The sequence below is a fragment of the Schistocerca piceifrons genome, chromosome 7, assembly GCF_021461385.2.
Source record: "Schistocerca piceifrons isolate TAMUIC-IGC-003096 chromosome 7, iqSchPice1.1, whole genome shotgun sequence".
In the NCBI taxonomy this organism is placed as follows: domain Eukaryota; kingdom Metazoa; phylum Arthropoda; class Insecta; order Orthoptera; family Acrididae; genus Schistocerca; species Schistocerca piceifrons.
Genome location: NC_060144.1, coordinates 350,131,583 through 350,149,615, shown reverse-complemented (window position 1 = coordinate 350,149,615; position 18,033 = coordinate 350,131,583). Strand labels below are relative to the sequence as shown.

Below are 18,033 nucleotides of genomic sequence, written 5' to 3'. Positions count from 1 at the left end.
ATGACGAACCCCAAAACCTTCTTCATCATGCCGATCAGAGGACGCGAATTCGCCGTCTTCCAGGGGAACAACTCCTTGGCACCTGTACTGTGGGACGGAGATAAGCTGGAGGCGGCTCCATTATGCTCCAGGGAAGAGTCGTATTGGCTTCCATGGGTCCAGTCGAGCTCATGCAAGGCACCACGACGACCAACGAGTTTCGTATACTGGTTGAAGACCATCATGTTTCCCGACAGTAGTGACATTTTTCGACAAGGTAATGTGCCATGTAACAAGGCCAGGAGTGTGACGGAATAGAGTGCTTCAGGGAACACAGTGGCGGGTCAGTTGATGTGGTGGCCCCCCCATCTCGCCAGATATGTACCCGATCGAATAAACTTGGGATGTGACTGAACTTGGCATCAGAACTCATCGCGCTCCTACTCGAAATGTACAGGAATTAGGTGAACTGTGTGTGCAGATGTGGTGCCAACTTCCTCCAGCGCCCTAGCACGGCCTCATTGCTTCCATGCCACGACACGTCGCCACTGTTATCCGTGCCAAGATGGACATATGGGCTATTAGATAGATAGTCACAATCATCTGGCTGATCAGTGCATGATTAAACTTTCGCTACTTGATTCAGTGTACACGGAAAACTATTTACTGTGTGGGTACCTCACTTTATAGGACAAATTTTCTGACTGTGCCATGGAAGACTTGCGTTGATAGTGATGTTGGTGTCATGACTTGCCATCAGACGCCGGTACTGGTAAGTCGACGTAGGGTTGAAACACAAGCATCGGTCAACGTGGGTCTGGACAAGGTGAGCAGGGCCATACTCGTAAAACTGTTTTATCAAAGCTACAGCAATAGTGCTGCTGCTCTTCATGAGTGTCGACGTGTTAAAGGAATACGGAGAGGTCATCCTTCCGCACCGTTGTTGACGAGCGTGATTCGAATGTTGGAATTAACTGGCGATTTAGGAATATGCTCCTGTGAGGGGTCGACGGCTAATTGCGCCACTTTTTGATGTGAGATCTCCAAGCTCAGCACGACCTGTGTTACTACAGCTGAACATTCCGTGGGCCACCGTTGTTTCCCGCATCAGTAGATCAATCAGTAAGTGAGGTTCAGGCTGTCGTGGATGCAGTTGGTCGTCACACTGAGCAACGTTTGTGACCTGGGACGTAAACAGGTAGGGAATCAACACATGTTTATCTCCCATGTGGAAATTAAAATGTGTTTCTTTCAATTGCTTATTAATTATTTCTCTACCGCATGTCCTTACAAATGTTTCCAGAAGGTTTTACTGTCCTACGATAATTCGTTTTTCATGGGGGCCGTCTGAAGTAGTGATAGTTTGTACCGTGCCCTTATTTGCTGCCGGCCGCAGTGGCCGACCGGTTCTAGGCGCTTCAATTTGGAACCGCGCGACCGCTACGGTAGCAGGTTCGAATCCTCCCTCGGGCATGGATGTGTGTAACGTCCTGAGGTTTGTTAGTTCTACGTTCTAGGGGACTGATGACCTCAGATGTTAAGTCCCATAGTGCTCAGAGGCATTTGAACCATTTGAACCTTGTTTGCTGACGCTTTGGTACCACAAACCAGTGGCGCTCCCTCTTTGGCTTTGGCTTTCGCAACAGTAACGTTCTACGTATGGTGCACCACATTTGGGTCCCACTTGGTAACATGGGCAACAACGGCTGCTCACAATAAATTGCTGTTGCCCATTACAATGGAAAGTCCTCCAACCTAAGACGCTATCATTTATGCAGCTCATATTCGTGTTTTTATTCTATCGCTAGGCCACGAGCTGGAAAAAGTGATAGAGATGTTTATCATCGCCCCCTCAAGTTGCTGAAATGTAGCTCACTGAAGGATCTAGATTTTCCTCAGTCGTTTCAGATGTCCGTCTGCCCACAAAGATGGCCTGGAGACTCGGACAGTTGGCAGCAAGTACTTATTTTCTTAGGAATACAGTAGTTCTTCTTTTGTTCAGTGCCCCACGCGTAGAGGATTGAACAACAGTACTTCACGCTTCTCCAAACACTCATTTTGGCAGGTAATGTGGTTTTATTTCTCTGAAAATTCAATCATCCTTTCTGCATCAGGGTTGACCATTTCATCATGATAATCATGATGATGATGATGATGATGATGATGATGAGGCCCCATACTCCTTGACAGGGCGTAGGGGACGATGTGGGGGACTCTCACACCGTACTAGTCAAGGTCCTAGCGGCGGTGGTTTGCCATTGCCTTCCTCCGACCGTAATTTCATATCGTATCAAAATTCATATTTCACATCGTATCAGAATTTAATATATTTGAACATTCCTTAAAAATATATTAATTTTTACATACAATACTTTGTATACTCTGTAATTTAAGTAACTTACTTGTACACCGCTGCTACATAATCAGAATCGATGTTGTGCTGTGCGTCGATTGAGGTCCCCATAGCAGTTTCTATTAAAAAAAAGAAGGAAGGATACGGCTGTTAGTAGGATAGCGTAATAGAAATCACTCTGTACTGAGAGTGAAACGTGTGTGTACGTCACAGCGACATATCAGGACGCAATAGTTACAAGCGAGCAGGAGAAAACGTTAAGCTCAACGGTACAAACACACGTTCCGTACATAAAAACGAGCATGTCACAGCTAGGGACTAGCGGAGTACTACAGTTATGAGATGATGTACTTATTTAGAACTGTGACGTATTTTAGTTGGCAGCCACAGGACACGCGCAATGTAAAATAAAAGGAAAATACCGAAAAAATGAGTGAGGACACCAAAACTATGTTTGGGTGAAAACACAAAACAATAATTCGTGTACTTGCAAAAAGGCAGATCCATCCTTAATTCATTATTATTATGATAATAACAATCTAAAAGCAAATTCCGTAAAGACGCTGGTGTATCCTAGGTTGAAATCAAGGAAGAGCATCAGGCGCACAACATCAGTATTTCCATCAGGCGATGTCGCCGAACAGATCTATTGAGTAATTCAGCAACACAAAGGGTTTGGGAGAACATCAAAGAGAAACATACGACTGAGGAGAGGAGTGTCATGATGCAGGGCGTACCTCAGAAAGAGAGGTGCGTGGCTGAAGGGTGTGGTGACCTGCAGCATCCACATATAATGGTCTGCTGAAACCTGCCCGATCATTTTACCACAGAAAATCTGCATGCAGAGAATGATAAGGCCATCAACGTAGAGATATTCTGGAACTTATGGTCCATCTAATAGAAAATTAACAGTGACTGGCAGCATTTTACTATTATATTATTTCTCAAATCAACATCCCTTTTTCTCAACACATACTAATCGTACACGGATGTGTGAGGTCTCGTTAGAAAGGTTTTTTTAAGCCGACTTGTGGCGTTAAATGATGATTTTGCGCTAAAACTTACTATTTGTGGAAAGTTTTAACATAAAAAAAGTCTTTTAATTTCTTGAGATCATCAGTCTCGTGACTGGTATGTTGCGGCCCGTCACGAATTCCTCTCGTGTGCCAGCCTCTTCATCTCAGAGTAGAACTTGCAACCTACGTCCTCAATTATTTGCTGCGTGTGTTCCAGTCTCTGTTTTCCTTACATTTTTTTACCCTCTACTGCTCCCTCTAGTATACGGGAAGTCATTTGTGATGTCTTAACAAATGTCCTATCATCTGTCCCTTCTTCTTGTCAGTGTTTTCCATATATTCCTTTCCTCGCCTGTCCTCCGGAGAACCTCCTCATTCCTTACCTTATCAAAAAAAAAAATAGCTCAGAGCACTATGGGACTTAACTTCTGAGGTCATCAGTCCCCTAGAACTTAGAACTACTTAAACCTAACCAACCTAAGGACATCACACACATCCATGCGCGAGGCAGGATTCGAACCTGCGACCGTAGTAGTCGCGCGGTTCCGGACTGAAGCGCCTAGAACCGCACGGCCACCACGGCCGGCCCCTTGCCTTATCAGTTCGCCTGATTTTCAACATTCTTCCGTAACACCATTTCTCAAATGCTTCGATTCTCATCTTTTCTGCTGTCTGCGTTTCATTACTGTGCTTCAAACTTACATTCCAAGAAATTTCTTGCTCAAATTTAGGTCTAAGTTTGTTAGTAGTAGATTCTTCTTGGCCAGGAATGCCCTTTTTGCGGCTGCTTGTGTGCTTTTGATGTCCTCCTCGTTCCGACCGTCATTGGTTATTTTGCTGCCTAGGTAGCAAATTCCTTAACTTCATCTATTTCTTGACCACCAATCCCGATGTTACGTTTCTTGCTGTTTTTATTTCTGCTGCTTCTCATTAATTTCGTGTTTCTTCGATGTACTCTCGGTATGTACTCATTAGACTGTTCATTCCATTCAACAGATTCTGTAATTCTTTTTCTCTTTCACTGAGGATAGCAATGATATCAGCGAACGTTCTTACTGATAACCTTTCACCTTGGATTTCGGTTCCATTCTTGAAACTGCTTTTATTTCCGCCATAGCTTCTTCCATGTACAGATGGAACAGTAGAGGTTAAAGACTACATCCCTGTCTCACATTCTTTTTAATCCGAGCACTTTGACCTTCTTCTCCCACTTTTATTGTTCCATCTTGGTTCTTGTACATATAGTATATTACCCGTTTTTCGTTATGCCTTACCCCTATTTTTCCCAGAATTTCGAACAGCTTGCACCATTTTAAATTTCCTAACGTAACTTGATTTTTCTTCAGTCTTGCTCCCATTATCAACCAAACTTCAGAATTGCTTCTCTGGTGTCTTTACGTTTCTTAAAACCAAATTGATCACTATTTAACACATCCTAAATTTTCCTTTTCATTCATCTGTGTATTTTCTTGTCAGCAACTTGGATGCATGAGCTTTCATGCTGATTGTGGGATAATTCTTGCACTTGTTGACTCTTGCTGTCTTCGGAATTTTGTGGATGATGCTGCTCCGAAAATCTGTCGGCATATCGCCAGTCTCATACATTCTACACACCAACGTAAATAGTAATTTTGTTGCCATTTCCCCTAATTAATTTAGAAATTCAAATGGAATGTGGCCGGCCGCGGTGGACGAGCGGTTCTGGGCGCTTCAGTCCGGAACCGCGCGACTGCTACGGTCGTAGGTTCGAATCCTGCCTCCGGCATGGATGTGTGTGATGTCCTTAGGTTAGTTAGGTTTAAGTAGTTGTAAGTTCTAGTGGACTGATGACCTCAGATGTAAAGTCCCATAGTGCTCAGAGCCATTTGAACCATTTGATGGAATGTTATTTATCCCTTCTGTTTAATTTGATCTTCAGTCTTCCAATGTTCTTTTAATTTCTGCTTCTAATACTGGATTCTCTTTCTCTTCTATACCGACTCCTGTTTTTCAAGTCATCGGACGTCTTCCCCCCCGCGCCCCATAGAGGTCGCTCTTAACTATCACAGGCAAATGGACATCATGTACAAATGGCTCTGAGCACTATGGGACTTAACATCTATGGTCATCAGTCCCCTAGAACTTAGAACTACTTAAACCTAACTAACCTAAGGACAGCACACAACACCCAGCCATCACGAGGCAGAGAAAACCCCTGACCCCGCCGGGAATCGACCCGGGAACCCGGGCGATCTATGGTCATCAGTCCCCTAGAACTTAGAACTACTTAAACCTAACTAACCTAAGGACAGCACACAACACCCAGCCATCACGAGGCGGAGAAAACCCCTGACCCCGCCGGGAATCGAACCCGGGAACCCGGGCGTGGGAAGCGAGAACGCTACCGCACGACCACGAGATGCGGGCAGGCCATCATGTACTCTCTGTCTCATACCTATATTTTAGGAAACTAACTGATTAACCAAGAGCAAGGGACTCCTTTTTCATATGATCTTATTACTGATATCGTTTTATTTGTTTTAAAGTACATATTAACTGTACAATTTGAATACAATACTGCGATAGATAATAATAGTGATCACTGCGGTAGTCCATTATATCTGCCGTCGTGCAAGTTGACTTTTCTAAACAAATATACTTTCGCAAACGAGAAACAAAATTGTCATTGTCGCCAACTGTTATAGCAGCGACTACGCTTATTCGAAATAATGTCATTATTTACTACTATCCAAGTGTGAAAGTTTCGCACAGGTGCCCTGTTTACAATTAATCCTCAGCTGATTGACATCGGGAAAACTATTGTAATACAGCAGTTAAACTTAACACCATCTGATCGAAACATGCCTTGTCAATTGACAAGTAGAAACTTTCCTATTAAGATTGCTTTTGCGATCGCTATAAACAAGTTGCAGGGACAAACCTTCAAAGAGAAGGAATCTGTTTACCAAATCCATTCATTAGTTACGGGCAACTATATGTAGCTTTCCAAGGGAAACCAAATCAACTAACGTTTTTTATCTCTTAAAGAAAATGAAAAACGAAATCCACATTCTTATCTCGAATACCGTTTAAACAGAGGGACTGTAATGCTCTGTAAAGAGTTATGTTCAAAATTATATTCATGAAAACGTGAACACAAAAATGTATCACAAATTCATGATTATTATTTCACATCGTTCGGTTCATTTTTAAAGATGTTTCCTCTTCATTCCTACAACTACCCTTATCCCAGCGACTACATTTATTCCAAACACTGCCATTATTTAAAATTATAAAAGTGCGAAAATTTCGCACAAACCCATGGTTGTTGTTATTTCGTATTAACTAAGTCCAGGACACATAACATAAAATTTAAATAGAAGTTAGGAGTCGCTAATTAAGTAAGAATCTTTAAAATCGGAGGAAGACATGCCAATCGTATCGTACTTAGTAAAGTACTATGCTTTATAACAAATTTTACTGTTGATGATGGCCTCATCTCTCACCGCATTAGGAACACAGAAGCAACGACACTGAAATGAAAGGTAAAAAAAAGATCATTGGAAATAAAGACAGAATTCTGCTGAAGTTCACTAAAAAGAGGAAAGGAGTAACAGTTCGGTATTAATGGGTCCAAGGAATCCCCAGCCATTACGGTGGGTTTCTCTGTAAAAATTCAGCAGGCTGTCGTCTTTTGGTGGGATGGACTTGCTTACAAGCTGCATCCCATAGAATGAATGCTAAACTGTTATTACACTGCAATAAAATCTTCACGAATTTCTTGAAGCATAAGATCACATTGTGAGATCTGTGTTACGGGAAGGCGAAGTGAGATGATATTATCCAATTTTCTTTATGTCCCAAGTACCTTAAAACCAATTCTCACCACATATTATGTCGAGAGCACAACGTGTGATGTAGGGGTAAATGTCGAACGACTGCCCGTCAGCTTTCGTCTTGAGTAAGTTTACCAAAACCTCAGCTTTCTCTGCGAATACTTCTACGAAATTGTCCAGGATGCTGAAGTGGAAGGCGGGAGTTATCATCTTGCGGTGAGAATGCCACTTCTTCCCTGAAAAGTTTACAAGTAGCATGAGAGATTATTGCAGGCAGTTGAAGCGTATTGACACCATATATCGAAGGAGTCTCACCTGTGCTAGTGAGAAGGCCGTCCCCCAACCACGGGTGAAGGAAACTGTAGCTGTCTGCTTTAGTTATCAGTTCGCTGCTCGTCATTATTTTCTGAAATATAGGGCAAAGAGAACATTACGACAATGTTTTGAGTTATGGCTTCAAGTGAAGAAAATTTGCTCAATGCTTTTTGTGAACAAACACGTAGATTAAAACATAGAGTTCAAAACCAAATGGCAACAGACTTATCTTAACATACTACTTAGATATTAGTATGACCCGGTAATGTTTATATAATTCTCTGTTACTGGACGGAACTGGACTAGTTTTTAAACTACTTACTTCTGGCATTCAAGGAGAAAATGTAGTTTTCAGGGATAAAATACAGGAAGCGAAAGTTTATTTGCAACTCCAGCAGAAATCAAATTGCAGTTACAAGAGTCGCAGGACATGAAATAGAGGACGCAGTTGAAAGGCAGAGCCAATGTCGTGGTGTATCCGCTTCGTGAGGCTCTTGCTGGCTGCTGACTTCGCTGAAATTTATTCTTCACTTTATCGACGATGGAGCGTTTCGTCTTTAGTATTATTTGATGAAGCTCATCAAATGTATTGTATTGACGTGCCACGATTTATTATATGCTTTGTCGAATGTTATCATACCAAGACACTCGAATAAAATTTCAAGTTCGTTGAATTCTTTAATCTTGGACATCCTTCTCTAGATGCAAATTACTATTCAATATTCTTACGACACCCTACCGTAAAATTTGGGTCGTTTCTTGGCTTTCTTGCGACTACTTTCGCCGGGTGAATTCCCCTGGCATCGGTGTGTTCTAAGGAATGCCACATTAGTTCGCGCTGAGAAAAAAGCAATCGTAGAATTCGTTGTTGGGTCCATAGATGCACAACTACCTCTTTTTCGTACGTACCAGAGGCTGTATTTTTTCTCATACTGATCGAGATACAGCAATGGTGACCTCACAATTTGCACACCGAACAGAATATCAAAGGAGCAAAGCTGAAGTTAGGAAAATTAATTAATCTTGAAGACGAAGATGTAAAATTTTCACGGTTCCCGAAAACACTGTAATGCCATCTCAGACACTAAGGGATCAGGAAGATCCATTGATAGATATTTGTGAAAAGGCAATAGAACAAATATCAATAAAAGTAAAACAAGAGCATTTTCATATTTAGTTATGCTATGAGGGGAAATTAGTAGGACTGAAAGCAGTAGTAGGACTGAAAGTAGTAGAAGAGTCTTGTTTTTTGGACGACAAAATAAGTGATTTCGGTGGAGCTACAGAGAATGTAAAACACTTACCGGCAATAACAAACAAAACTTTTCTGGAAAAAAGAATAACGTTAACATTGCGTATAAATATAGGTTTTCAGAAAAATTTCGCAAGAGCGTTTGGAGAGCAACTTAATATGGAACTGAAATATGGACAGTACAGAAATGTTAAGCAGTGAACCTTTTGGAACGTAGCGTTACAGAAGAGTGCTGAAGACCAGGGGCATGGATTTACTAATGAAGAGGTACTGTAGCAGGAATTAATAAAGGAAGGGATAGGCTGATACGAGACGTCCTGAGGCACCACAGAACAGTTAATCAGGAAATTGAGGTTATGTTATCGGGTTTCTTTCGCAACTGCAGTCACATTACTGAGACATAAAGTATTTTGTGCACTTCGAACATTTTCCACTTTCGAATACATTCGGTTTTGCTCTTATGACTCTTTGCCATTGCTGTACACCAGCTTGGTTTTACCAGCATCAGATTCGACAACTGGTTGTTTCGTTATTTTACTTATGGACACCTGTATCAAAACTCCTCTGCGTCAGGGATGTGACACTTTGTCTCAGCACGTAACCATTACCGCTATTTGCTTTTCGCATGTCTCTGGCTTTTGCAGCGCTCCTTACCTCAAGTTGGGCTGGTTTGCTAAGGTGGACTGGATTCTGTAGCACTACTTACCTCAAGATGCTCCGGTTTGCTTATGTGGACTTCCGGTTTAGGACCAATCCATGTTCGATGTATGGGCCAGTACTTCTTGGTTTGTTCGTCCGCGAAAGCAATTAGATCTATAACAAAAATTCACACAGTACTGCGGATGCAGTCATTTTTTAACTTGTTCAGAAAGGAATCAAATACGCTGTGGTAGAATGTATTTTTGTAACCAGTTTTTCACTCTATTCCTTATACACGGTGAACATTAACCGAACTGACAAACTGCAGGGACGGATTCCTGTCCGTAAATGGACCCTTGATCACATAAACCCCAAAAACGGGCTTGAAATGTTTTGTGATGTGGTTGGTGTCTGTGAGGGTACTTGTTTTGGTATAGCCGTGCTGTCTCTCGACCGTTTCCATCTGCTTGGCCGTACACAAACACCATCTCGGCTTGTTCCACAATACCGGATAATTCTGCTGCTTACAGCACGCTGCACCAATCACACAGCCTGCAACACACAAGGAACACACGGCACGTGGTCAGAGGAACTTTCATTCGTCAACGCCATCAACCACGACAATTATTCGTTTCCGGACTTCTGTTCATTGGACCTTTTTTCCTCCATTTCCAATCAGGAATCTGTTGTCCCTGGAATTTGTCGGTTTTATTAGACTTCACCCAGTATATGTGAATGACCTTCCACTTAACATGCTAGAGGCAGAATTGGTTCTTACTGCAAACGATACTACGACGGTGAGTCAAATGAAAACCTTAAATATTTTTTTAAACATGATCTCCCTCACGCTCAATGCAAGTCCTCCAGTGATTACAAAGTGCATAAATTCCTTCAGAAAAAAATTCTGTTGGTACTCCGCGCAACCACTCATGTACCGCTTGGCGCACCTCTTCATCAGAACGAAACTTCTTTCCTCCCATTGCGTCTTTGAGTGGTCCAAACATATGGAAATCTCTTGGTGATGAGGAATGGCGCCATTCCGTGCTCGGTCTCTTCGTTTCCGGTTGGTGGAAGTGAACCCAGGTTTCGTCCCCAGTAAAGATTCTTGCACGGAAGCCATCACCTTCTCGTTCAAAGCGCCGAAGAAGTTCTCCACAACCATCAACACGTAGTTCTCTCATTTCAGGAATCAGCTGCAGACACTTTGTGAAAGTGGAGCACATCATGCACAATGTGGTGTGCTGACCCATGACTAATCTGTAAACTTGCTGTAATGTCATTCAGTGTCACACGGCGGTTTTCCTTCACTATGGCTTCAACTGCTGCAATGTTCTGTGGAGTCACAACTCGTTGTGCTTGACCTGGACGAGGAGCATCTTCCGCTGAAGTCACACCATTTGCGAACTTCCTACTCCATGCGTGACAAACATGCATCACCGTACTGAACCTTCATTCGTCGACGAACTTCAATAGGTTTCACACCTTCACTGCGCAAAAACTGAATAACAGAACGCTGTTCTTCTCTGGTGCAAGTCGCAAGTGGAGCGGCAATCTTTATACTGATACTGCGACGGTATGTGTGCATCTGCACTATGCTACCACCTACAGGTAATTCTGCACGCTGTTTGTAGCACGCTTACCAACTTACAGGATAACGGCGCGAAATTTCGAATTGATATTACAAATTTAAGGTTTTCATTTGACTCACGCTTGTATGATTATAAGAAGTTCCTTCAGAGAGAAAGCAACAGCTGCAATGTACTGCGAGAAAAAGAGAAAAAAAAGGAGACGTACCTCGAAGGAATTATACGAATGGGGCGGAAATGGGTAGATGTGTTGTACATGTACTGGAAACAAATGATTATTATTTCCGAAAAACTGAACGATTTATTGAAGACAAGTACCCTCACAAGTTGAGCAAGTTAATTACGCATTGATTCACATGTGGTTATTTAGAACCGGTTATTCGGCTTGCCATTGACTGATAGAGTTGTTGGATGTCCTCTTGACGTATAACAAGTCAAATTCTTTGTAATTGGAGCGTTAGGTTGTCAAAACCCTCGATGGTTGGAGGGCCCTGCCCTTAATGCTCCAAACATTCTCAATTAGGGAGAGATACGGTGAACATGTTGGCTAAGGTAGGGTTTGGCAAGCACGAATACAAGCAGTAGAAATTCTAGCCTTGTGCAGGCGGGCACTAGCTTCCTGATAATGACTTCCCACTAAGGGCAGCGAAACGGGGCGTAGAATATAGCCGACGTACCGCTGTACTCTAAGGGTGCCGCAGATGACAACTAAAAGGGTCATGCTCTGAAAAGAAGTGACACCGCAGACCATCAGACCTGGTTGTCGATGCTGCATGGTGATGCTGTTAAGTGATGATTTATGTACAACTGGTTTCGCTGCGGTAAGGAAGCATCTTCAGGTGGTTAGTAGTGCCACATAGGCTAGCACATGGAGACACCCCCAGCTTTCTTAGTCACATAATCCAACCCCATGAAGGGGGAAAGTCGTCAACAAATGATAACAGGTAGAGCATTGGGCCGAATACCGTAGGGGATGAGGCACCCGTAGTCGTCTGTCACGAGGTAAAGCACTGGTGGCTGCCCATGTTATAAGGCGGTATTATTTTTGTAGATAACAGATTTTTCTAGATATTGCTTCTCCGCTCCTTCATATGTCGTTACCTCAGCTGTGTATTATTTTAATTTTTCACAACTGAATTCTCAAATTCACTTGCATCAAATGTCTCACATATACAACATTCTAATATAATTCACGATAACTAATTTCACATAAAAATTGATGTACTTAACATGAAATCGATAATTTTAAAGAACACTGCCTTGACAAAAGTAGAACGTACACTACTGGCCACTAAAATTTTTCAGTATGCCCATTAATCTAGTATTCTGTAAACTTCGAATGAAGCAATGGTAAAAGAAAAGAAGGATTTGACCCACAGTAATAAATAATAAAACCAACAAAGGGGCAATAAGAACGTACGTAATCAAAAACAAATACGTTGCTAATAAATTCACTACTGGCCATTAAAATTGCTGCACCAAGATAAAATGCAGATGATAAACGGGTATTCATTGGAAAAATATATTACACTAGAACTGACATGTGATTTTTCATGCAGTTTGGGTGCATAGATCCTGAGAAATCAGTACCCAGAAGAACCACCTCTGGCCGTAATAACGGGCTTGATACGCCTGGGCATTGAGTCAAACAGAGCTTGGATGGCGAGTACAGGTACAGCTGCCCATGCAGCTTCAACACAATACCACAGTTTATCAAGAGTAGTGACTACCGTATTGTGACGAACCAGTTGCTCGGCCACCATTGACCAGACGTTTTCAGTTGGTGAGAGATCTGGAGAATGTGCTGGCCAGGGCAGCAGTCGAACATTTTCTGTATCCAGAAAAGCCCGTACTGGACCTGCAACATGCTGTCGTGCATTACCCCGCTGAATTGATGGGTTTCGCAGGGATCGAATGAAGGGTAGAGCCACGGGTCGTAACACGTCTGAAATGTAACGTCCAATGTTCAAAGTGCCGTCAATGCGAACAAGAGGTGACCGAGACGTGTAACCAAAGGCACCCCATACCATCACGCCGGGTGATACGCCAGAATGGCGATGACGAATACACGCTTCGAATGTACGTTCACCGCGATGTCGCCAAACACGGATGCGACCATCATGATACTGTACACAGAACCTGGATTCATCCGAAAAAAGACGTTTTGCCATTCGTGCAGCCAGGTTCGTCGTTGAGTACACCATCGCAGGCGCTCTGTCTGTGATGCAGCGTCAAGGGTAACCGCATCCATTGTCTCAGAGATGATAGTCCATGCTGCTGTAAACGTCGTCAAACTGTTCGTGGAGATGGTTGTTGTCTTGCAAACGTCCCCATCTGTTGTCTCAGTGATCGAGACGTGGCTGCACGATCCGTTACAGCCATGCGGATAAGATGCCTGTCATCTCGACTGCTAGTGATACGAGGCCGTTAGGATCCAGCATGGCGTTCCGTATTACTCTCCTGAACCCACCGATTCCATATTCTGCTAACAGTCATTGGATCTCGACCAACGCGAGCAGCAATGTCGCAATATGATAAACTGCAATCGCGATAGGCTACAATCTGACCTTAATCGAAGTCGGAAACCTGATGGTACGCATTTCTCCTCCCTACACGAGGCACCACAACAACGTTTCTCCAGGCCACGCCGTTCATTCTGCTGTTTGTGTATGAGAAATCGGTTGGAAACTTTCCTCATGTCAGCACGTTGTGGGCGTCGCCACCGCCGCCAACCTTGTATGAATGCTCTGAAAAGCTAATCATTTGCATATCACAGCATGTTCTTCCGTCGGTTAAATTTCGCGTCTGTAGCACGTCATCTTCGTGGTGTAGCAATTTTAATGGCCAGTAGTGTAGATTTGTTCTCCCCATTTCAAATGCTCTTGTTGAGCACACGTAATAATAAAACGCTATTCAATTTATATTTTGGCAATTTACTGTTAAATTGAGTTTTTATATGCTCTGCCTTATGTACCCTCATATCAACCCGTTTCAATCAACTCTTTTTTTTTTTTTCTTCTGACTGGTTTGATCCAGCCCGCCACGAATTCCTCTGCTGTGCCACCCTCTTCAGCTCATAGTAGCACTTGCAACCTACATCCTCAATTATCTGCTGGATGTATTCCTATCTCTGTCTTACTCGACGGTTTTTGCCCTCTGTAGCTCCCTCTGCTACAATGGAAGTCCTTCCCTGATGCCTTTACAGCTGTCATATCATCCTGTCCCTTCTCTGTGTCAGTGTTTTCGACATATACCTTTCCTCTTCGATTCTGCGCAGAAACTCCTCATTCATCACCTCATCATTCTACCTAATTTTAAGCATTAGTCTGTAGCACCACATTTCAACTGCTTGCATTCTCTACTTTTCTGGTTTTCCCACAGCCCAGGTCCACTACCATACAATGCTGTGCTCCAAACGTACATTCTCAGAAATTTCTTCTTTCCTATGTTTGACACTAGCAGACTTCTGTTGATCAGGAATTTCCTTTTTGCCAGTGCTAGTCTGCTTTTGATGTCCTCCTAGCTCAGTCTGTCATTAGTTCTTTTGCTGCCCAGGTAATAGAATTCCTTAAGTTCATCTACTTCGTGACCATCAATTCTCATGTTCAAGTTTCTCGCTGTTCTCGTTCCTCCTACTTCCCATATCTTTCATCTTTCTTCGATTTACTCTCAATCCATATTCTGTTCTCATTAGACTGTTCATTCCATTCAGAAAATGCATTTAACTCTTTTTCACTTTCACTCAGGACAGCTATGTCATCACCGAATCGTAACATGGATATTCTTTCACCTTGAATTTTATTTGCACTCCTGACCCTTTCATTTACGTACATTAAAAAAACGTTTTGCATCACCTTCGTTCCGAGAGTTCCGGAACTTGTACAGAAAATCGGAACAGAGATCAACATAAAAATCATTCCTGCCCTTTTTATTGCTCATGAAAACCATACATTGCATGTTGTACCACCATACAGCGTCACCGTCAGAGGTGGTGGTCCAGATTGCTGTACACACCGGTAACTCTAAAAGCCAGTAGCACGTCCTCTTCGTGGCGTACTATCCAGAAGTTCATCAAGGCACTGTTGGTCAAGATTGTAACCACGCACTCCTCAACGGTGATTCGGCATAGATTCCTCAGAGTGGCTGGTGGGTCATATCATCCATAAACAGCCGTTTTTAATATAGTCCAGGCATGTTCAATAGGGTTCATGTCTGGAGAACACGCCGGACACTCTAGTCAAGTGATGTCGTTATCCTAAAGGAAGTCATTCACTAGATGTGCACGATGGGGGTGCGAATTGTCCATGAAGACGAATGCCTCGCCAATAAGCTGCCCATGTGGTGGAGGATGGCATTCAAGTATCGTACAGCCGTTACGGCACCTTCCATGACAACCAGTGGCGTACGTCGGGCCCACATAGTGCCACTCCAAAACAGCAGGGAACTGGCTGGACAGGGTGTCTAAGGCGGTCAGCCTGACCGGGATGCCTCCAAAAACGTCTCCGAAGATCGTCTGGTTGAAGGCATATACGACACTCATCGGTGAAGACAACATGCTTGCCAATCCTTAGCGGTCCATTTGGCATATTGTTGGGCCCACCTGTGCCGCGCTGCATGGTGTCGTGTTTGCAAAGATGGACCTAGCCATGGACGTCGGACGTGAAGTTGCGCATCATGCAGCCTACTGCGCACAGTTTGAGTTGTAACGCGACGTCCTGAGGCTGCACGAAAAGCATTATTCAACATAGTGGCGTTGCTGTCAGGGTTCCTCCGAGCCATAATTCGTAAGTAGCGGTCATCCACTGCAGTAGTAGCCCTTGGGCGGCCTGAACGAGGCATGTCATCGACAGTTCCTGTCTCTCTATATCTCCTCCATGTCCGAACAATATCGCCTTGGTTCACATCGAGACGCCTGGACACTTCCCTTGTTGAGAGCCCTTCCTGGCACAAAATAACAATGCGGACGCGATCGAACCGCGGCATTGACCGTCTAGACATGGTTGAACTACAGACAACACGGGCCGTGTTCCTCCTACCTGGTGGAATGACTGGAACTGTTCGCCTGTCGGACCCCTCCGTCTAATAGGCACTGCTCATGCGTGGTTGTTTAAATCTGTGGGCGGGTTTAATTACATCTCTGAACAGTCAAAGGGACAGTGTCTGTGATATATTATCTACAGTCAACATCTATCTTCAGGAGTTTTAGGAACCGGGGTGATGTAAAACTTTTTTGATGCGTGTATTTCTATAATTGATTTTTCACAGCACAGACTGAATAATAAGGGTGAAATACTATATCCCTGTCTTAAACGCCTTTTAATCCGAGCACTACGTTCTTCGTTCACTTATAATTCCGTCTTGGCTCTTGTACATATTGTATATTATCCATCTCTCCCTACACCGTACCCTTAATTATCTCAGAATCTAGAATATCTTTTACATTGTCGAACACTTTTGTTAGGTCGACAAATCCTACGAACATGTCTTGATTTTTCTGTAGTGTGGCTTCTCTTATCTACCGCAACGTCAAAATTGCCTCTCTGGTACCTTTACCTTCCCTAAGCCGAACCGATCGTGAGCTAATACGTCCTCAATTTTACTTTTCATTCTTCTGTATGCTATTCTTGTCAGCAATTCGGACACATGAGCTGTTAAGCCGATTGTTCGACAATTCTCGCATTTTTCAGCTCTTGCAGTCTTCGGAATTGTGTGGACGATATTTTTCTCAAAAATCAGGTGACATGTCGCCAGACTAAAACATTCTACACACCAACGTGAATAGTCATTTCGATGCCACTTACCCAGTGATTTTAGAAATTGGATGGAATGTTTTCTATCCCTTCTGACTTCTTCCTTCTTAAGACCTCGAAAGCTCTCTTCTGATTCTAATACCGGACCCCATCTCTTCTACATCGACTCCTGATTCATCTTTTATCACACCAGACAAATCCTCCCCCTCACAGAGACCTTCAGTGTACTCTTTCCACCTATCTGCTCTCTTCTCTGCATTTAACAGTGGAGTTCCCCTTGCACTCTTTATGTTACCAGCCCTGCTTTTAATTTAATTTCACCAAGTCATTCCTTCCAACAATCATTTTTTTTATTTCTTCACGTTTTTAATGCAGTCATTTCGTCTTAGCTTCCGTGCATTTTCTGTTTATTTTATTCCTATGCGGCTTGGATTTTTGCATTCATGAATTTCCCTGAATATTTTTCTACTTTCTGCTTTCATCGATCAACTGAAGTATTTCTTCTGTTACTCACGGTTTCTTCGCAGTTACCTTCTTTATACCATGTTTTTCTTTCCAACTTCTGTGATTGCCCTTTTTAGAGACGTCCATTCCTGTCAAACTGTACTGCTTTCTAAACTACTCTTTACTGCAGTATCAATTGCCTTAGACATTCTCAAGCGTATCTCGTCATTCTTCAGTGCTTCAGTACCCTTCTTGTTTGCGTACCGATTCTTCCTGACTAATCTCATAAACTTCAACCTACTCTTCATCATTACTGCATTGTGACCTGAGTCTATATCTTCTCCTGGGTACCCATTACAATCTAGTAACTGATTTCGGAATCTTTGTCTAAATTCCAGTATCACCCGGGATTTTCCAAGTGTACTTCCTCCTCTTGTGTTTCTTGAATAGAGTATTCGCTATTACTAGCTGAAATTTATTACAGAACTCAACTAGTCTCTTTCCTCTCTTATTCCTTGTCCCAAGCCCATATTCTCCTGTAACCTTTTCTTGTACTCATTCCTCTACAGCTGCATTCCGGTCCTCCATGACTATCAGATTTTCATCTCCCTTTACATACTGTATTACCCTTTCAGTATCCTATGTACTTTCTCTGTCTCTCTAACTTCAGTTTGCGACGTCGGCATGTATACCTGAACTGTCGTTGTCGGTGTTGGTTTGCCATCCATTCTGTTAAGAATAACCCTATACCAGAACTACTCACAGTAGCACACTCACTGCCCTACCTTCCTGTTCATAACGAATCCTACTCCCATTACACCACTTTCCGCTGCTGTTGTTATTACCTTATACTCATCTGACCAGATCCTTGTCTTTTTTACATT

At 43.0% G+C, this 18,033-nt stretch overlaps 1 protein-coding gene across 1 annotated transcript in view; it reads right to left on the bottom strand.

Annotated features, from left to right (window-relative positions):
• The window catches only part of LOC124805696 (cytochrome P450 4C1-like), a 58,463-nt gene that overhangs the window by 26,560 nt on the left and 13,870 nt on the right, over positions 1-18,033 (bottom strand). Inside the window, exons 2-5 of the mRNA XM_047266265.1 lie at positions 9,437-9,543; positions 7,479-7,569; positions 7,214-7,399; positions 2,382-2,451 (exon numbers count right to left, since the gene is read on the bottom strand). Coding sequence (XP_047122221.1) covers positions 2,382-2,451; positions 7,214-7,399; positions 7,479-7,569; positions 9,437-9,543 — 454 coding nt within the window. The remainder of the gene's footprint in view (positions 1-2,381; positions 2,452-7,213; positions 7,400-7,478; positions 7,570-9,436; positions 9,544-18,033) is intronic.